The sequence below is a fragment of the Adiantum capillus-veneris genome, chromosome 13 (assembly GCF_014529385.1).
Source record: "Adiantum capillus-veneris isolate H3 chromosome 13, ASM1452938v2, whole genome shotgun sequence".
NCBI classification, from domain to species: Eukaryota; Viridiplantae; Streptophyta; class Polypodiopsida; order Polypodiales; family Pteridaceae; genus Adiantum; species Adiantum capillus-veneris.
Window position 1 is genome coordinate 10,475,710 of NC_140943.1, and position 21,463 is coordinate 10,497,172.

The window sequence follows — 21,463 nt, forward strand, 5'->3', positions numbered from 1 at the left end:
TTAGGCTTTGTGAAAAAAAGGACGAATTTACGTACCTAAAAACTTAACCCATTTTGTACTACGTACCTAGCGAACCGAATTTGTAACGAACATTACGTACCTAACTACCTTGATGCGAGCTATGGCTCAAACAAAGAATGTTGAGAATGTGGATGTAGAGGAGTTGAAGAAACGGGAGCGACGTTCCAAGAACATTGTTATTCATGGAATTCCAGAAGAGAAGTTAGAGACATCTCCTCCTCTTGCCATTGCTATTGAAGATTTCTTCAAAACCCACTTTGGCATATTAATAGTTATGGTTTACGAAGCACATAGCAAGGAGCTCCTCGCTCGGGAGAACGGACAATTGTATGTACCATGCCGGATGAGACCAAACAAAAGATTATCTTTGATAATAGTTAAATTTATTTGAGGGATACAAAATGTTTTGTATATGAAGGTTGCACTATTAAGCAACAAAATATGTGCCCCAAGGCATATGAAGAGAGGAATAAGAAAAACAATAAGATTTCTCATGAAAAATATGTGCCCAAGGAGGAGGCAAGTGCCTCGAGCAAATAGGAATGCGTGACCTATGAGGTCGAATTAGGATGGAAAGTATGCTTTTGGAATTGCAATGGATATCCATGGAATGCTGGGGTTGGCATAGATGAACTAACAAGCAAAGCCGATGTTGTACTTCTTGTTGAAACTTGGGAGCATGATACACAAAAGATTACTAGGTTGGAGGATTACAATGTACATTCATTGATGTAGTTAAAAAATCTCAAGTAACGAAGAGGGCAAGGAGGGATAGCATGTATTGTTAAGAAAGGATTGAAAGATTTTGTATCAATTGTGAAAGATGACAAGCATAAACGTTATATATAACTGAAAACTATGACACCTAAAGAGTTTCCATTTTTGTAACTGGCTGCTATATTCCTCATCATGATTCTTCCTTTTATGCTTGCATGGATAGAGATCAATTTTTGATTTAGAGGAGCACATTGCTTATTTGGAAGGCAAAGTTGATATTATTGTCTTTGAGGATATTAATGCTCGCACAAACATTGCAATATGATTCTCAACAATTCGATATGCCATACATTTCAAGGAAGTTGGATGAATTTTACGTGTATGATCGTACTTGAATGGATGAGAAAGAGCGGGATCACTATGGAAAGTTACTTTTATACATGTGCAATGACACCGGTATGCTCAGTGCCAATAATGTATCTTTGTGGAATGCCAATAATGTATCTTTGTGGAATGGAACCGATAGATTTATTTGTAGAAAACACAATGGGGATAGTGTGATTGACTATATGCTACTCTCTGAAGCCATCATGTATGGCATAAAGAGTTTTACACTTAGCCAATGGACCCCGGAGTCAGAGGATCGGACCTTGTGTATTGACCTTGCATGTGGAGAAATAACTAAGCATGATAATGTTAGCCAAATGGAAGATAAATTATCACTTTATATGGGTTTCAATCGGGCACCAATGTATATTAAAATGGTTGAGAAAAGTTATGGATGATAAAGCTTGAATATGACGCACCATTGATGTCACAATTGTGACTATGTTAACAGCAATACATCTACTCCTAGGTGCAGATACGCAAAGTGCCATGCCAAGGAGGACCCTTGCGCTTGGATGGTCACACCCCTTTGCCCGAAGGACGTGTCTCTTCACCAAAAGCTACACTCCTTCGACGACTGGTCACACCCCTTCGCTCTACGGGTGCGACTCTTCGCCCAATGGTTGTAGCTCTTCGCCAAAAGGATGTGTCTTTAGTATTTACGTCTAAAGTCGCGTCTCTTCACCACGAGATGTGTTTTTATTTATGTCTCTTCGTTTCCTATATAAGGAGCCCTTGTATCACACATTCAATCAATCAAACATAGAGTCTTCTAAGTCTTGTCTTGAGTACAGTTCAAGTTTCTTAAGTCTTAATCATGAGTTTTAAGTACTTAATTAAGGATTAGTCCCTAGAATCCTCACAGTGGTATCAGAGCAAAATTTTTCCCGGGACCCTACGGTTGTTAGCCTCTCACCCTTGACGCTACACTCTATCCCTTTCCCGGAGTTGTATGGAAGCAGAAGAAAGATGGAATTCAACTTCTTCGTCGATGATCTGAGGTCACTGATTTAATTCTACGCATATAAAAGCAGCATAAACAGAACGGGACAGTAGTGTGTCTGAGTGTGGCGTACCCAGAGTATGTGCGTCGCGTACCCGGAGAATTGTGCACGGCGTATATCCGAAGGCTCGTGTGTACAACCGGTACATGGAGTGTTGTGCATTTTCACCGCACCATTTCCTGAGCAGTAGAACACACCACCAAGCAGTACATCACCCTCTCCAAGCGGCACGCTGAAACGCTGGCCTGGCTGATTATTACGCTATTGGAAACCTTTCGGTGGCAAACACCCTTCCGCACCATTGCTGAAATTCAGCAGCCCAGCTTTTGTTGGTGGCTGCACCTTTTCATCACAGAGCTTTGCACCTCTTGGAAGTGAAACACTGCACCCTTGGGCATATGAAGCAGTGTACCCCTTGGAGCCAACCCTTCACATGCTCACCCCTTGCGTGGGCAGCCCTTCACGCTGGCGTACCTTTTCACGCTGGCATTGCCCCTTCTCTGGCGCACCCCTTGCGTGAGACCTCTTCATACGAGCGCTGCCCTTTCACTGGCAACCCTTGGTCCGTACGCTGCGTGAGTAAAAAGACCAGCGATCTGGGTAATTTATGCTATACAGTATATTCAGCCACTTATTAAACTTGGCCGGACATCTTCAAATTGACCAGGACCAATTTATTATAAGTGTGAATTCGCTATAATTTTATATAAAAAAAAAGATAGCCAGCAGGACTCCAGTATATCCATGCTGCCCTTCTCTCACCCTCTAGCGCTAATTATCTACTTCTCCTCTGCACGCAGTCGGCACCGCACCCATGGCAGACGACACGTTCAGGGTATCTATTCTCTTTTCCGTAGACAAGATTCTGAACTTGTATTCTCGAAAAACCTTCCTTGCACTCGAAGTGACAAGTATTCCTTATTCTCAAACTTCAGAGTCGAAACCTGTTTCTGAACATAGTTTCCGCTCTTGGAGCACCCGTCCCAGAACACCTGCTTCAACACTTGTTTGAGTTCCCTTTGAGGTGTAACCATGCCGAATTCTCAGGATGGAGGTAGTCAATCTGACGATGCCCTTACTCTTATCAAGCAGCAGATGGCCACACTTTCCATAAGCCTCGCATCACTTCACACTCGCTTGGATGAGATGCACACGAAAAACACTTCTCGAAGTCGACCTGTTGTTTCTCGAACTACTAATGCATCATCTTCAACACCTTCTTCCGAAGCTTCAGTGGACGAACCAAACGAACCAGATCCAAGTGAAGAGGTAGACAATCGCGAACTTCAATTACTTTATAAATTTTTTAATGCTGCACAGAAGAAGCAGCTTGATGTTAAATTGCCGGAACCATACACTGTCGCCGCGACAAGCGCGTGCTGGACCAATGGGTGTTCAAAATGGAGGTTTACTTATAAAACACAGACTTGGTCGAGAGTAAAAAAGTTGCACTTGCTAGTTCTCTGCTCAAGGACACATCATTTCTTTGGTGGCAATGACGGGTTGCTGTTGGTAAACACACACCTTCTTGGGATAAATTTCGGCGTGCTATTTCCAAGGCGTTTGAACTTGCCAATGCGGATTTTCATGCTCGGTCCTCTCTTCGCCGCTTGAGCTAGACAGGTTCCTTGGCTGCGTACATCACAGAGTTCCAAAGGCTAACTCTGGAGATAGAGACTCTTAGTCCCTTATAAACTTCACAGCTTTATCGACGGACTCGAACCCAACCTGAAGGACGATGTGCACAAATACGACCCTACCATCTTGGATAGTGCAATTGCCTATGTGGAGCGTCTTGGCGATAATCGGCGCCCTACACGGAATTTTCTCCCTGGTGACAGATCTTCAAACAGCTCTCGCTTTTCACAGCGGGATCGCAGAGACAACTATAGCCAAAGTCAGCAACATCAGTCTTAGTTCATACAGTAAGCAACGCAATCTTATTCAAGTTCAAGGTTCTATTCTCAAGATCGACAATCTGAAAGCATCTCTTCTTCACATGTTCCTCCAATTGATCGTGGTAAAGGACGTGATTTTTCTCAAGATCGGCATTCCAATACTCAGCAAGGCTCTTCGTCAAATGGATCTTCGAAGTCAAGGAAGGAAGGATTATGTACAATTTGCGGTGGTGATCATAGATGGTATCTATGTCCAAAGAAACCAAATCCGTCTAATTAGAAAAGAAATTCCAACGCGGAAACATCATCGAAATTGCAATTCTTTAGTTTTGGAGCCTCTCTCAAAGCAAGTTTTGAGCCTTCTTGGAGCTATCAATGGTCGCTCCATCAATATTTTGGTGGACAGCGGATGCTCGAATAATTTCGTCAGCACTTAGATAGTTCAACAGCTTGGTTTACCAACTCAAAAGACATCTCACTTATATGATGTAGAATTAGCAGATGGATCAATTTTGACTTGTGATCAGACATTTCGACAATTGCAGTTCGAGATTCAAACTTATGCAGATCAATTGGATTTCGAAGTCATGCCTTTATCTTATTACGACATGATTCTTGGTTAGCATTGGTTATTCCAATATGATCCAGCAATTAGCTTTCGAGGACATACTATCAATTTATTCAAAGATGGATGTGAATTAACTTTACACGGGCTTTCTCATGCGGAAAGAGTGATTCAAGCCTCACGTGTACTCGTCAAGCGACATGACACAGTGGATTATGAAGAGAATATGATTTCCGATGCAGATGCAGATATTATTATTGATGAATTTTTGAATTCGTTAACTTCTCCTGAGTCAATTGCTGAAGACAAAGATGATTTCAAGCAAGAAGTTTTTCCAAGTGATACTTCGTTACCAGACAAAGATAAGGAGATAGTTGCAGATTCTGAGTCTGAAGACGACTGTGCTTTCTTTGATTCTTTACTGGATGATGATATGCCAATTGCATGTCATGAAGTGACAGTTTTTGAAGATGATTCTGAAGAATTTTGGTATTCATTATTGAAAGATGATTACGATCTCAAGCCAAAATCCTCTCCAGAGATTACTAAAGTTGAAGTTATCCCATCTGAAGAGTACCTTGAGAAGATTTCCTCTCCCCCAAATATTTCACAGTTATTGGAAGATTTTGAACCAGAAGTCTTACATCACACGAAGGATTTTGAAGATCAACCTCTTGTTGCAGTCAACCTGATTAAGCCAGATTCCTCTAAAAAGTCTTTGAACAATGCAATGATATGGGACTTAGTACTCAAAGCGAAAAGGTTTCGCAAGAAGCAAAGGTTCAAGACAAAGGTTTCCAATAACTCAAAGATTGAAGATTTTCGAACATTCAATGCTTTTCGAGAGTTCTCAACATCAGAAGTCATTTCTTTGACACGGGCTCTCATTTTAAATGGTAGGGAGTGTCACGATTGTGACTATGTTAACAACAATACATCTACTCCTAGTTGCAGATACGCAAAGTGCCATGCCAAGGAGGATCCCTGCGCTTGGATGGTCACACCTCTTCGCCCAAAGGACGTGTCTCTTTGCCAAAAGCCACACTCCTTCGACGATGAGTCACACCCCTTCGCTCTACGGGTGCGACTCTTCGCCGAAAGGATGGTCGTTATGTCTAAAGTCGTGTCTCTTCACCATGAGACGTGTCTTTTCATTTATGTCTCTTCGTCTCCTATGTAAGGAGCTCTTGTATCACACATTCAATCAATCAAGCACAGAGTCTTCTAAGTCTTGTCTCGAGTACAGTTCAAGTTTCTTAAGTCTTAATCATGAGTTTTAAGTACTTAATTAAGGATTAGCACCTAGAATCCTCACAATTGGAAACCAAATGGGAAGTTTTCAAGAAAGTTATTTGTTCTTGTGCCGAAGAATGCTTTGCCATAAAGCATGTCCATGGTATCAACAAAGATAGGTCACGCAAAAGGTGTTTTGATAAAGATAGATCATGCAAAAGAAGAGAAGAAGATTGGAAGTCAAGCATTAATTTTTTCAAGTTGAAGAAAAGGTGCGGAAATTTTTGAAGGAAAGTCGGTTGAAAGGCAAGCGATTTTGTTGTTGCTTTGTGGACTTTAAGAAAGCCTTTCATGTGACTCCAGGTAACAATTTGTGGAGAAGGGCGGAAGAACTCCAAGTGCCACATGAGTTTATGCTTGCGGTTCCTCGAATCTATAAGAAGGTGATGTGTCAATTGCGTATGGGAAGAGAAATTTCAAAAATTTTGCAAGAACTTTTGGGGTTAATCAAAGATGTCCGTTGTAGCAACTCTCTTTGGTCTATGCATCAATTAATTGGAACAAATAGTACTAGACTTTATAGAAGAAGAAGACATTAAGGAGGTCACTATTTGCAATGCGGTAATCTTGCTTTTGTTGTATGCAGATGATGTAGTGCTTCTAATGCCACAAACTGGTGACCTGGCAATGAGCATGACCACCCGCGGGCACGGACAAGCTAACGTGGTAGCAATACCAAAATGCGCTATTTGCGCTGACAAGTGTTGACGTGGCGAAATGTATGGACTTTTGCATTTCACGCTGTCTGTTGACGTGGCCTCGCTACGTATTTTCGCAATTGGCGCTGGTGCTTTTGACAGCTTTTGGAGACTAGTTGCTTTTGGGATTGAATTGCTTTTGAGTTTCATACTTCTGGAGCTCTGCTTTTAGCACCCCCTTGTAATATTTCTAAGTGACCCAAGGGGGCTCACTTCTCAGAGCATCTAGACCTATTGTAATTGCCATTGTAGCACGTGTGTAGCCTAGTCCATAAGGGCCATGCGGACTGCAGAGTCTGAGAGCAAGCACCCGCGGGAAGTTGTACTCTGCTCACAGATTAATATAAAAGAAATACCCTGGCACGGAACTACGCCGGGCCATGTCGACTTTTGAAATTGTGAAGTGTTTTTGAAGTGAGTCTCTGTTGTGTCGCGACAGAACCTAGACTTGGGGTGTCCAAGTTTGTTACATTGGTATCAGAGCGACACCCATGGATTCCGAAAAGAATCAATCAACCTCTTCTGCAACCGTTGAGGCTGGAGGAGGCAATACGACTTACCAGAAGATGAGTACGGGCCACCTCGGCCTACACAGTATGAACTTTTGGGGATGCAACGTCGACAGCAGGTTGACGAGTGCACAAAGCAGATGCTTCAGTCCGCTAAAGATCCCCAATTTGCAAAATTTTTGACCGAGCAATCGATGGCTGAAGTGGATACTCGTGGCAGAAAGTCACCGAACCAACAATCAAACCGGCAATCAAGAAACCTCCTACTTCGAGGATGTTTACTGAAGAAGAACTTTAAGAGGTGGTCCAGACCCGGATCAGTCAGCTTTTGGACACGAAGAAGCCATTGAAGAAGCAATTGAAGAAGCAGAAGAAGGGGATTGACTACCCCGCTTACCTGAGCCGTCAATCTTCTTTTGCATCTACAAGAAAGCAGAAGCGTGTGTGTGGTGAAGGACTACCCAGTTCTTCTTTCTCTTCTTTGACAGTTCTTCTAGCTCTTCCTCTACCGGTGCGAGTGAAGAGGACATACAGAAAAGGCAAGAAGCAAAGCAAAAAGAAAAAGCTTTTGAAAGAACAAGAGAAAGGAAAAGAAGATCATATTCCGACCAGTTTCTGATAGTTCTATGGAGGAGTCATCCTCTAAGAGTTCGGAGTCCGACAATCAAATGTTTTATGCAAAGAAGCAGCACTTTTACAGAGCCAACCAGTACGATTTCCTCAAAGATAAGAGCAAGAAGACAATGGAATTTAAAGAGGGTGGACATTCAGTAAATTTGAATCCTTTTCTGGATTCCGAGATGCTCTGAGGGCTTTGGCCTTCATTTAGCAGTTTGACATAGCCTTCTCTGGAGGGCATTACTCAAAGCAGTCCAAGATCAGGAGGGCTGCATCGTTTTTAAAGGAAAATGCTCGAAAATGGTGCTTCACTCTTCTTCTAAGGAAAGAAGCCCTGGTTAAGTGGTTGAAGTTCAAATGGCTTTTTATTTCTGCGTGGTTGACTCAGGAGTACAAACGAGATGTAAGGATCGCTTGAAACCATCTTCGGATAACCAAGGGTGATTCTTTGGACGCATATTGCGAGAGGTTTCGGGATTCTTTTCTATCCACCTCTTCGTTTAAGAAGGTCACCTCTAAAGAACAGATTGAGCGGTTTTGCTGTGGACTCCCTACTGAGAGGTGAGATTACTGCCTCAAACAAAAGTCTGAGTCTATACAACAACTAATGGGACATGTGAAATGGGGATTCTCGATACATTCAGGCAATTTGACTTGCCCCACTGATGAAATTTTTACTCAGAGGACCAGACAGACCTCGACCAATGAAAATAGAAAGAAAAAGAATCCCCAGGAAAAGAAAGATACATGACCCCGATTGACTTTTAGAGAGAGAGATAACTATCGCAAAGTTTTGAAGTGTTTTGGTTGCGGGGAACAAGGGCACATCTCCACAAAGTACCCCAAAAAGACACAACGAGGACAAACTATAGACAAGCCAAAGAGTTCTAGAGCACCGGAGGAACGTGGCAGAAAAGACAAGATGAAAGCAGGATTGATACTAGATTGCATGGGAACCGACCCAAGCCATGGATGAAAGTCCAGAACTTTGCTGCATATGGGGCAAAGTGAAAGATCAAGAAGCCCTTATCTTTTTTGATGGAGGAGCCAAGGCCAGCCTCATTTCACCTGAATTGGCGGCACGGCTAGAGATTACACCCAATAGGATGGGGCCATCGACAGAGGCAGTTCTAGTGGCGCCCAGACAAGATGTAGCCATTACGCTTGTCATTGGCAAACTTCGTTTGCATTGTCAGGTGTATTTAGGGCACGAGGACTTTTACATCACGCCTTTGGAAGGGCGTGGCATCCTCCTAGGAGTCCCTTGGTACCATAAGAACAACGCAGTGGTTGACTATCGAGCAAAGAAAGCAACCTTGAGAAATGAAAAGGGCCGAAAAATTGTACTTGATATAGAACTGAAGAACGAGTCCGTCCCTATTGTATCGGCTTCGGCCATTGCCAAATTAATGAAATCCAGTCTTTTTGTTTACCCTATCTATTTGAAAGAGTTGAATGATGAATAATGAACGAACATGTCTGAACTAGACAAAGAACGACAAGAATTTCTGCACACACATGCTGATTGTTTCTCAGAAGGCCTGCCAGGCGAGTTACCCCATCTCGTCTTGAGGACCATACTATTGATCTGATTCCTGGAACCACACTACCGAACCGACCACCTTACTGTGTTAGCCGAGCCCAGAATGAAGAAATCATGAACCAAGTGAACGACCTTGAAAAGGGTCTCATCCAGTCGAGTACTTCACCCTATTGTTCTCCGGTTTAACTGGTACTAAAGAAAGAGGGATCTTGGAGGATGTGCATTGACTATAGAGCTCTCCATAAGATCACCATCAAGAACAAATTTCCTATTCGAAGGATCGATGATATTCTTGATCGATTAGAGGGATCCTCTTGTTTCAGATTGATTTGAAAAGCGGATATCATCAGATCAGAATTGCTTCGGGAGATGTCTACAAGACAGACTTTCGGACAAGTTTTGGTTTATATGAATTTTTGGTGATGCCTTTTGGACTTACCAATGCTCCAACAACTTTCACCAGAATGGTGGATAGGATTTTCCGAGAGCATCGATCTTTTGTGGGCACTTTCTTTGATGATTCTCTAAGGATGATGGAGAGCATCGACATCATCTGCTACAGGTATTTCAGGCATTGCTGATCACATATTAGTTATCAATGCCAAAGAGAGCGAGTTTTTCTTGCCGGAGATACACTTCCTAGGACACATCGTCTCAGTAGCAAGAGTACAGATCGACCCGGCCAAAATTGAGACTATCCGCGATTGGTGAGACTTGAAGATTGTTCATGAAGTTAGAAGCTTTCTAGGCTTGTGTTCTTCCTACCGACGGTTCATTCGGAAGTTTGCAGAGGTAGCTTCCCCTTTGCACTTCTTGACGCAGAAAGGAGTCACTTTCTCGTGGGGATCGACAAAGGTGCCTGCCTTTCAGAGGCTTAAGGAGAAACTTACTATTGGTCCAGTGTTGGCTTTGCCAGACTTGCAAAAGCCATTTGAAGTTTATTGTGATGCTTGTGGTCCTAGTCTAGGAGCGGTCTTGATGCAAGAAGGCCATGTGATTGCTTATGAAGGCAGAATGTTTTCAAGGCTCGAATTGGTAGCACAGATTTATGAGAAAGAGCTATTGACAGTGATCTATGCTCTTACTCAGTGGCGACATTATGTACTCGGAGCTGATTTCACGGTGTTTACCGATCATCAGAGTTTACGCTACTTCTTGTCATAGAAGCAGCTTTCCAAAAGGTAGATGCGATGGACTAACCTCTTGTCATAGTTTCACTTCGAGATTGTCCATGTTCAGGAACATAAAAACTTAGTGGTAGATGCATTGTCTCGGAAGCCCCTCGTCTTGGCTATTTCCGCAATCCATCATAGAAGCTTTGAGGATGTGGTTGATCAGTACGCCACCAATTTAAATTTTTCCGATATGTTTACTCGCATACAGAATGGGGAGACAATTCCAGGATATTCCATCCAGGATGGCTACTTGATGAAGAAAGTGATGTTGTGTGTCACACAACCTTTGAGGGAAAAGGTCTTGACAGAGTGCCACTGTCCACCGTTTACGGCTCCCCGCGGCATCGATACCACCTTGAAGGGTGTAGAGCGTTATTTCTATTGGCAGAGACTCAAGAAGGATGTCGACGACTTTTTTCGCAGCTGTTTAGTATGCTAAAAGGCCTAGTTTGACAGGCGTAAGGCACATGGATTACTACACCCTTTACCCATTCCCACCCGCCCCTGGGAAAGTATTGCAATGGATTTCATCTTTGATCTCCCGAAGACACAGAGTGGGCACGATGGCATTTGGACTATCATTGACAGATTTAGCAAGCAAGCTCACTTCATTCCAGTGAAGAAAACAGTCAAGCCGGATCATTTAGCGAGACTGTTCAGTGCATAGAAATTTTGGTTACATGGCATGCCTGAGATAATAGTCTCCGACAGAGATTCCCGATTCACGAGTTTGTTTTGAAGGGCTATTTGGGAGAACATTGGCACACGGTTGCAGTTCTTATCATCTTTCCACCCGCAGACAAATGGGCAATCTGAGATCGCCAATTTAGTTGTTTTGGATTTGTTGAGGTCTTACATCTCCGATCAAAAGACTCAATGGGAAAAATATTTGCCTTTGGTGGAATTTGCCTACAATAACACGGTTCGCTCTTCGACAGGGAAAGCACCATTTGAGACAATTGAAGGTACTCAAAAAGTTCATCTTTTTCTCAACACTTCGGACAAGATTTTTCAAGCCAACCAGTACGCGAGGAACTTGGAAACTGCTTTTGCCAAGGTCCTCAAGGCTCTAGAGAGGTTTCAAGAACGACACAAGAAGGCAGCAGATGGACATTGATGCGACTTGAAATTAAAGGAAGACGATTGGGTGCTCTTACGTTTTGAAAAGGCACGCTTCCAAAGCTTAGCATGAGTATTATGGCCCTTTTTAGATTAAAGAAAAGATAAATGACGTCTCCTTTTGACTCAAGCTACCACATGCTTGAAAGATTCACAATGCATTCTATGTGAGTCTCTTGAAACCTTAAAAAAGTGAGGTGCCAATTGATGGGGAGCTTGATGAGCAACCCAAAGTGGAAGAGAGCGAGGAGATACTCGTTCTAGAACAAATTTTGGCACACAAGGCAAGAAAGATGAAACATAGAGTGATTCGGCAGCTCCTGGTTAAATTCAAGAATTATCCGGCATTAGATGCGAAGTGGATGTAGGAGAACCTAGTAGATACTCCTCAGATTTTGGAACTATACCTTGAAGTATTCGGTTTAGCATCATCTACTCCGATAGATTCCCTGATATTAGCAAGGTTGAATTTGGTGCAAAGGGATTGCACAAGAGGGGAGTCACTCCGCTCCTTTGTCAACAGATTACCCCGATTTTTGAATAAGGTCACTGACGTCCCCTTTGGGTTTCAGGGATACTAATGGGTTGACCAATATTGTGGTGTATTGCGGAATTCCCGAAATTGAATATGATTGATTTGTACTCTCTCATTTAACTTGTTTGACTGCAGGAACTGAAAGACAAAATTTAGTATGATTGATTTGTAGTCTCTCATTTGACTTGTTTGAGTGCAGGAACTGAAAGACGAAATGACTGCAGCATTTTGGTCTCATAAATCTCTATAGACATGATTGCAATAAGGATTAGTTAATTGGGCCTCAGTGAGGTCTGGAATGGATCTAGATGCGATTACTAAATACGTTGCCGATGGTCATGGTCTGAGATTTGAAATGAATTTTTTTCTGATTGATTTGTCGTGTGATGTCAAGTGATGTCTTGTGATGTGACTGTCGTCTTTGTACAAGTGCTAGATGTGTCGTGTCTAGTGCGTTGGTACTGAGAGTCAGTGTCTGTTGAGTTGGTTTATGGCTTCTATCTGTTTTGCAGGCGTAATTGAGGGCAATTACAATTCTTTCAAGAGGGAGGTATGTCACAAACTAATGACGCGGCATGACTATCCGCGGGCATAGACAGACTGACGTGCCCGAGTGCCACGTGGCAACAGTATGGAATTCCGCAATTTGCACTGACATGTTGACGTGGCAGCAATATAGAACTTTGCGATTTGCGTTGACAAGTAGTGACGTAGCAAAATGTACGGACGTCCGCGTTTCACGTTGACTGCTGACGTGGCCTAGCTGTATGGATTTTCGCAATTGGCATAGGTGCTTTTGATAGCTTTTGAAGACCAGCTGCTTTTGGAATTGAATTGCTTTTGAGTTTCATGCTTTTGGGGCTCTGCTTTTAGCACCCCCTTGTAATCTTTATAAGTGACCCAAGGGGACTCACTTCTCAGCGCATCTGGACATAGAGTCTGAGAGCGATCACCCGTGGGAAGTTGTGCTCTAGTCACAGATTAATATAAAAGAAATACCGAAAGGGGCACCACTCTTTGGGGCCAATCTCTCCGGCACGGAACCACGCCGAGCCGTGTCGACTTGTGAAATTGTGAAGTGTTTTTGAAGTGAGTCTCTGTTGTGTCGCGACAGAACCTAGACTTGGTGTCCAAGTTTGTTACATCTAGCACACACTGTAGAGGATGCACAAAAGCTTATGGTTGTCCTTGAGAACTTTTGCTTGCATAGTGGGTTGATTGTGAATGAATCCAAAAAAAAGGTTATGCCTGTGAAAACCAACTATAAGGAGAAGCCATGCATTTTGTACAACAATGAGACACTTGAAGTTGTTGAGAGCTTTAGTTACCTTCGCCTTGAGGTTTTGGCCAATCACAAGTGGCATGAATATGCTATGCATTGTTTGAAAGCTAGAAAGAGATCTTACTATGCATTTGAAAACATGTGTAATGCGGGAAACATCAAGTGTTGGGCAAGAAGTACCTATTTGACACATTGGTGACACCGGTTCTTCTTTATGGAGTTGAAGTGTGGGGCGGGAGCATCTTAAAGTCTACTTGGAAAGAGTTTGTGAATGTCCAAAAGCGTCTTCTTACAAACTTTCTCCAAGTTAAGATGCAACACCATATATGCTCCTACTTCTTGAGTTGGGATCTCTTCCAATTGAGGTTATGGGCATGGAAAGGGTCGTGGAGTACATGATAAAGATGCATGAAAACCCCTCATGGGAAGCAAGCAAAAAATTGGTTGGGGAGATGGGATGCATTACACTTGCTACATGATGCCTCAATAGACTGCCGAGTAAATGAAGCTTTTCTACAATGCCAATGTATTACGGCTTGGAAGGAATCCGGTGGGTCACGCTTCATACATTACACCACCCATATTGCTCCGAACTACAAGACCACGTTCGACGTTGATTCTTGAAAGAGGAAACCGTACCACCCTTATATGCTTGAGCGTATCCCCTTGTCAGCGATTAACATGTTCCCCCGTTCCAAGAGCATGGGACGAAGTTCACTTGTGGCCTTGTCATTGGGAGATTAGTGTGGAATTGCTTGAATTGAGATAGATCTACCATCAATTACTTGGCTTTCACGGATGTTTTGCTTGGACAGCACTTTGTGCTTATTATTTGTTGTTGCATGCTTATCATCGTTATTTGATTGTTGCTACAGACTTTTGATGATTTTGTGCTAAAAATTATGGAAATGAACCAGATCATGGCTGACTTTTGCTTGATATGCGTGCCTCTGCAGGCAGTTTTCTTGATTTGTGCAAATGCCGCCATCTTTCCTTCTCTCAGGTTGGAGTAAGACAGAAGTGTGTTAAGTCTTTTTTTTTCATGTTGAGGCTGTGGAGTTGAAATTGTGGCTACTTTTTAAAGTCTACTCCTTTTCTGTTAGGTTGCTTTCTCGTACTATTTTAGATGATCTGGCAAGGCAGCTCAATTATCCTAACCGTTGGAAGGTACATATGTACACATTATTGATGTGTTTTCAAGAGTAAACAAAAGTTTCTCAAGATGGAACATGACCTCTTGGAGCTGGACTTTGGTTATGCCGGCAGTATTTATCACATCTTCTCTGCTGTATTCTCTCTTGCTGGGTCAAAGTTGGATTGCCTCTGCCAACATTGGTGGAAGTAAGCTGTTTTTGTGCTGTTCGGATTCCTTTAGACTCGTTCAACACCAGATTCAGTTCTTAAGCTCTTTTTCCTCTGCTTTAACGTTGCATTACTCTGTCAGCTTTAAACGTTCAGGAGTTATGCCTTCTAAACTAAGAGTTTCAAAACCTTCGTGCAGATACGGGATCTTCTTGTTTGCAATTCAGAACCTGTTGATTTCCTGAAGTACTGCACTTCCTTGGTGTTACCTCCTTTGTTATTGTACAACCGTGATAACGAGCTGACTTGGCTTGGCAAGGTCAAGTCACAGAGTGAGCCTTCCTTTTTAATAATATGAACTTGAAAGATAAACACGCCTACTTGTATCATGTTGCAGGTCTTGTCAAAACCGATTGCTACTTTAGTGAAGGAGACTTCTGCAGCTATTTTTTCAAGCTTGTTGCCCTTGTATTGTCACGGATGTGAAGATGATAAGGAACTAGCACGCTCTGTTCTGCAGGGAAAGATGTTGGCCATAGCAAACTTGTCAGAAGATGACAGAGATGTCCTTATAAGAAAGAACATGGTCTATTGAGTATACTCATTTTTCCGTGTGTGCACTTTAGTAATATAAAGAAGCTAACTCCAGCGTCCTGCCTGACACATTCAGGTCTCTATTGTCAACGGGTTGTTCCAGTTGTGCTCAGTCGCTGACAGTCCTCAGTTTCCTTTCCATACAAAAGGGGCAATTATATCCTCTGTACGGACAGTGGTGGATGGGTTTTGTGGAAGGTTTAAGTCGAACTTGTGTACACATGACTGCTTCATTGTTTCACTAAAACATTCAAGTTTCATCGTTTTGTACATTCAAAACTTTGTGTTTCTCTTGCTTATATATTCCTGTGGCAATTTGATATTTTGCAAGTGAATGTTATGCCTCTCAAATGGGCAACACCTGCCCAGGTGTTAGGGACGTCTTGAGGATATTTCGAGCAGATCGTGTTTTCATGGTAATAATTCTCCTATTGAGATTGTTGTCCTTTACTGTCAATAATCTTGGATGGTATTGAAAGTATGACAATGGCTCCTGCGTGGTTTTCAGTTTATTCTTCAAATTCATCTCCAACTAGAGACTTCCCATAGTTCACGACATCGGAGAAATAAGCTTGCTGGACTAGAATGTCTTATAGATGTTATTCAGGAGAGAGTCAAAGTCCCAAACACATGTCGGTAAGTTAGACAGGAGTGTTTATTTTTTGCTAAAGAAATTCAGGTTATTGTGCACTGGGTGTTTTTGACTTCTCTGTGTGTCTTTTAAGTACCTATTTCAATTGCTATAGTAAGCTTTTTGAATGTGCTTTAAGTATAGCATATTAAGGGTTCTGTTTTTGAATATTGGTACTTTTTGAAACAACGTGCTTGGCGAAACAGTTGACAATGCTCAATATGTTTTGAGGGATAAGAAAGTAAAGCTATGTTAAGCATGGAAGTAGGAAATTTGAAGCAAGAAGATTAGTATGCAGGGAAAACAATGCGATGAATGATAAGGGTAGGCTCTGTTTCATCTCAGATGTCTCATACTTCAAAACTGATGCTAAAGATCGTGTGGATGTCTTATTTTTAATGTTTCTTAATTTTTAAAGCTAAAACCTCTCTTGGCAGGTATCTATTTCATACAATATTGCAGTCATTGGGAAAAGCTGAGCTGCATAAGGAATGCTGCAACATTTTAAGTTCTATCTTAGATGTTTTATCAGCTTTACCAAAGGGGGAGTATTCTGATGTTCTTGGGCCAGAACTGCAGGCAACTAAGCTCTTCCCTTTAATGTTCTGTTTTTCCAAAAGCTTCTTTATGTGCTTACTATGTCAGAAATGGGCTTTTGCAGCTTCTAGTGTTACATCTTGTTTCTACATGTGTGAGACTTACTGGGGGACACGAGGAGGATTATGTTACAAGTTCTCCTATTTTTGCCCTGTTGAAACAGCTAACAATTGATGCAGATCCTTCGCTTTATCCGTATATAAAGGCAAGCCTACTGGCACTTTTCCTGAGTTTCATACAAGGCTATAAACTGTGTGTCAATTTATTGGGCTAATACTTGGTTCATGGCATGGCATTTGTCATAATGTGGTTTTATCTTTTGTTAGTGCAGTATGCTGCTCATTGCTTGTGAGATATGACTTGCTATGCCACATCATCTTTATGGAAGCGACTTCGCTTTGAGACGCAATTTCATTTATATTTGAGAGGCCTCCTATGTGAGCATATGCAAATCCTGGAGTACAAAAAGTGATGTTGGGCATCAGGGGTGTACTGTTACCTGTATGGACTCTATCAAATATGCCCATGGCTATGGCCATTGAGCAGCACGAGGGACCTTACATGCATTCATTGAAGCAAAATGGAGAGAAATGAAGTGGAATGAAATGATATATTAACGTCTTCAAGAGGCCGAAATGACCTATGAGACCAATCTGTTACAAACTTGTGAATCTGATACCATGTCTGGGTACAAAAAATAAAATGAAACTAGAAGTACTACTAGCTGGAACTGTGTGGGGTATGAGTGATCACTGAATCCATCCTCATCTGCACTTTGGATGTCGAGACAGTATGGCTCGAATCCTGTGCTGAAGTCTCCATCGATGCTGTGAAGCTCCTTCCCTCAGTCGGGGGCGTCTCGATCTCCCTAACTCCAATGCTTGGTAAATGAGAGTACCGTGGGTGTGAGTCTGGGCTGAGATTTGCAGTGGTGGCTACTCCTCTATCTGTCTAGTGTTTGGTGTGAAGAAATCAGTAATCTGTCTTTGGGATTGTCTTTCTCCAAAGCCGTCTCTGTGTTTGTGTAACTCTAGTCAAGACATCTCTGGTCCTGATAGCTCATGATTCTTGAGAAAGGTCCAAAGCCTTCTCTGAATAGACAAAGGAAGCAACCCTGTTCGTAATACGCTGTGCAGTGACATATATAATGCATTTCCGACTCTGGCTCTGTATGGCATAGGTGGCATATCCTGATGGCTGTTGGTATCCCTTTGAATCTACCAGTCTCAATCTCGAGCTGGTGCAAAGATGTCTGTATCTGACCAATGGCGCATTGTAACCCATGTGTATCCATGTAGCTAGGTCGAATCACAAATCCATCCCTTGTGGGGTGGAGAAGATTCTCTCTATAGAAAGCCATCTTTGTGCCCAGCTCCTGTGCCTGCTCTATCCATGTCCACCTCGTGTCCAACTGGGTCAGATCTTGGCAAATGAGTCTAGTAATCTCCATCCGAGTAAGAGGCAGCGATGGTGCATCGAGGGAGTACTGAAAGGGTGGTCAGCTGTCCATGCTGAAGCCATGTCTCTGGAACCATGTTGACATCTCTGCATACTGGCATGATGTGTCCCCTTATGAGGCTAACTGTCTAGAGGACTCAAGGGCCAATCCGGCATTTTGTCTTTAGTAGTATCCTATAAGCTTTGCATGAAGGAGATTGATCTGGTAAGCGCCTCTATCTCCATAGGGGGTGTTGCTAACTCTGCTCTAATGATCTTGTGTGGCACGGACGCTTTGGCTCTAATCAATTGGGAAATCATAGATACCAAGGGCCTCTCCATGACTCTCCACCCATCCTGACCGACTGAGGGTCCCCAGAGCTGAACCCTGTAGAGCATAGCTAAAGCCACAAGTATCTAAGAGCCAAAGTTTTGTTCTGGGTCCTGGAACTGAACCTGTGAACACATCCTCTTAATCCTCCCAAGGCCGCATACTCTCTGGTCAGCCTAGTATCTGCTGCTCTCTTCAAAGAAACCCTTCGCCCAATGAAGACTACCCCAAGATAGGTGTATGCATCTGCGTACTCCGTCTCCTGACCATAAGCGAATGTAGGTGCTGATCTCGTGATCCACTGCAGCGTGGTGTTAAACACCATAACCTTGGTTTTACCAAGGTTTACCGTGGGAACTGAATGAAATGAAATAAAATGTTATATTAACGTCTTCAAAAGGCCAAAATGACCTATGAGACCAGGGCATTACAATGTGCTGAATCTGATACCAAGTTAGAGTAACAAAATGAAATGACAAAATGATAAAATGATAAAATGAAAAAATGAAAGTACTGAGGATCCTAAACTGGTAAGAGAGAGAGAGAGAGAGAGAGAGAGAGAGAGAGAGAGAGAGAGAGAGAGAGAGAGAGAGAGAGAGAGAAAATGAAATGAAATGAAATGTTATATTAACGTCTTCAAAAGGCCAAAATGACCTATGAGACCAATCAGTTACAAAATAGTGAATCTAATACCATGTCTGGGTATAAAAGAACTAGAAAAGAACTAGAAGTGGAACAAAATACTACTACTACTACTACAATCTAAAACTACGTGGGTGTAGCAGCTGATACAATAGGTACCCGGTAAACTGGATGTAACAGTGTGTGAAACAAAGATGGAAGAAATGGTGAGGATCCATCCTCATCTGCACTCTGGATGTCGAGAGAGTATGGCTCGAATCTTCTGTTGTAGTCTCCGTCGATGCTGTGTAGCTCCTCTCCTCAGTCGCGGTCGTCTGTATCTCTGTAGCTCCAATGCTCGGTCGATGAGAGTGCCAGTAGTGGTCGAATGAGTGTGGGACGAGCTCTGCAGTGGTGGCTGCTCCTCTGGCTGTCCCATATCTAGTGAAAAGAAATCTGTAATGTGTCTCTGGGACTGCCTCTCTCTAGCTGTCCCCAGTAAAGTGTCTCTATACCTGTGTAACTCAAGTAGATATAGTCCAAGACATCTCCGATCCTCATAACTCATGACCCTAGATAGAGGACCAAAACCCTCTCTGAATAAGCAGTGGAAACGCCCCCGTATCTCATAGAACACTGTGCAATGACATATGTAGTGCAACTCTGTCTCTGGCTCTCTCTGGCATAATCGGCATATCCTGTTGTCTGCTGGTATCCCTTTGAATCTACCAGTCTCAATCTCGAGCTGATGTGAGGATGTGCGTATCTGACCAATGGCACAACGCAAACCATGAGATATATGTGTGTCCATGTAGTTGGGTCGAATCACAAACCCATCTCCTGTGAGGTGGAGAAGATGCTCTCTATAGAAAGCCATCTTCGTGCTCAACTCCTGAGGCGGCTCTATCCATGTCCTCCTCGTGTCGAGCTGGGTCAGGTCCTGACGAATGAGTCTAGTGATCTCCACCCGTGTAAGAGACAGCGAGGGTGCCTGAAGAGAATACTGGAAAGGGGGCAACCTGTCCATGGTGAAGCCATGCGTCTGAAACCATGAAGTCATCTGTGCATACCAGCATGAAGTGTCCCCCTGTAGAGCTAACTGTCTGGAAGACTCAAGGGCCAGTCTAGCATATCTGTCTCTAGTAGTATCCCATAGGCTGTGCACAAAGGACACTGATCTGGTAAGCGCCTCAATCTCCATGGGGGGGGCAGCTAGCTCTGCTCGAATGATCGCGTGAGGTACGGAGGCCTTGGCTCTAATCAATCGGGAGATCATAGATACACAGAGAGAGAGAGAGAGAGAGAGAGAGAGAGAGAGAGAGAGAGAGAGAGAGAGAGAGAGAGAGAGAGAGAGAGAGAGAGAGAGAGAGAGAGAGAGAGAGAGAGAGAGAGAGAGAGAGAGAGAGAGAGAGAAATGAAATGAAATGTTATATTAACGTCTTCAAAAGGCCAAAGTGTTATATTAACGTCTTCAAAAGGCCAAAGTGACCTATGAGACCAAAAAGTTACAATGTGGTGGATCTGATACAAAGTCAGAGTATGACAAAAATGAAATGACAAATGTCACAATAAAATACTATGGAATCCTAAACTACTAGGTGTGAACTAAGCAGCTAGCTGGGATAGCTAGATCACAAGAGATCCAGCATCGGTCACTGGCGGATCTCATCAATCTCCTCCATGGTCAGTAGTCTGACCGGGCGTCGTGCATGTCGAGCCAAAGTGATCCGAATCCTCTGATGCAGCCTCCGCCGATGCTGTCTAGTCCTCCGCAGTCGTGGGCGTCTAGATCTTCCTAGCTGAGTCGCTCGGTCGATCAGTGTGCCTCTGGTGTGAGACGACGAGCTCTGTTGTGGTAGTAACTCCTCCGGGTGTCCAGTGGCAGCTCTAAAGAAATCTGTGATCCGTCTCTGGGACTGGCTAGCCTCTCCTCTTATCAGGCTCTCTCTGTGTCTACGTAGCTGGAGCAAAAACAAACCCAAGCATCTCTGATCCTCGTAGTGCATGACTCTGGAGAATGGTGGTCCAAAGCCCTCTCTGAACAAGCAATGGAAGCGGCCTCGTATCTCGTAGTAGACGGGGCAGTGGCATTTGTAGTGCAACTCTGTCTCAGGCTTGATGTCACACAGGGGGCATGTCCTAGCCTCTGTTGGTACTCCGATGTATCTCCCAGTCTCGATCCGCAGTTGGCGTGAAGATGTACGTATTTGGCCGATAGCGCATCGTATCCCATGAGACAAGTGGGTGTCCATGTATCTGGGCCTCGTCACAAAACCATCAACCGTAAGCTGGAGGAGATGCTCTCTGTAGAAAGCCATCTTCGTGCCCAGCTCCTGTGCTGGTTGTATCCATGTCCTCCTGGTGTCTAGCTGAGTCAAGTCCCGGCGGTTGAGCCCGGTGATCTCGGACTGTGTAAGAGTCAGAGAGGGTGCATCCAGTGAGTACTGGAAGGGAGGCAATCTGTCTATGCTGAACCCATGCGCTTGAAACCATGATGTCATCTCCCCATACCAGCATGCTGTATCTCCCTGCATGGCTAACTGTCGAGAGGACTCAAGTGCAAGGCGGGCATATCTGTCTCTGGGA

The 21,463-nt window shown here is 43.4% G+C and overlaps 1 protein-coding gene across 10 annotated transcripts in view; it reads left to right on the plus strand.

Annotated features, from left to right (window-relative positions):
* Positions 1–21,463, plus strand: part of ATM (Serine/Threonine-kinase ATM-like protein) — a 289,283-nt gene that overhangs the window by 122,594 nt on the left and 145,226 nt on the right. For all 10 annotated transcript variants that reach the window (XM_086526409.1, XM_086526408.1, XM_086526410.1 and 7 more), the window contains exons 27-36: positions 14,321–14,367; positions 14,468–14,531; positions 14,631–14,705; positions 14,866–14,985; positions 15,064–15,252; positions 15,337–15,458; positions 15,592–15,676; positions 15,769–15,896; positions 16,329–16,470; positions 16,553–16,693. In XM_086526409.1, coding sequence (XP_086382535.1) covers positions 14,321–14,367; positions 14,468–14,531; positions 14,631–14,705; positions 14,866–14,985; positions 15,064–15,252; positions 15,337–15,458; positions 15,592–15,676; positions 15,769–15,896; positions 16,329–16,470; positions 16,553–16,693 — 1,113 coding nt within the window. The remainder of the gene's footprint in view (positions 1–14,320; positions 14,368–14,467; positions 14,532–14,630; positions 14,706–14,865; positions 14,986–15,063; positions 15,253–15,336; positions 15,459–15,591; positions 15,677–15,768; positions 15,897–16,328; positions 16,471–16,552; positions 16,694–21,463) is intronic.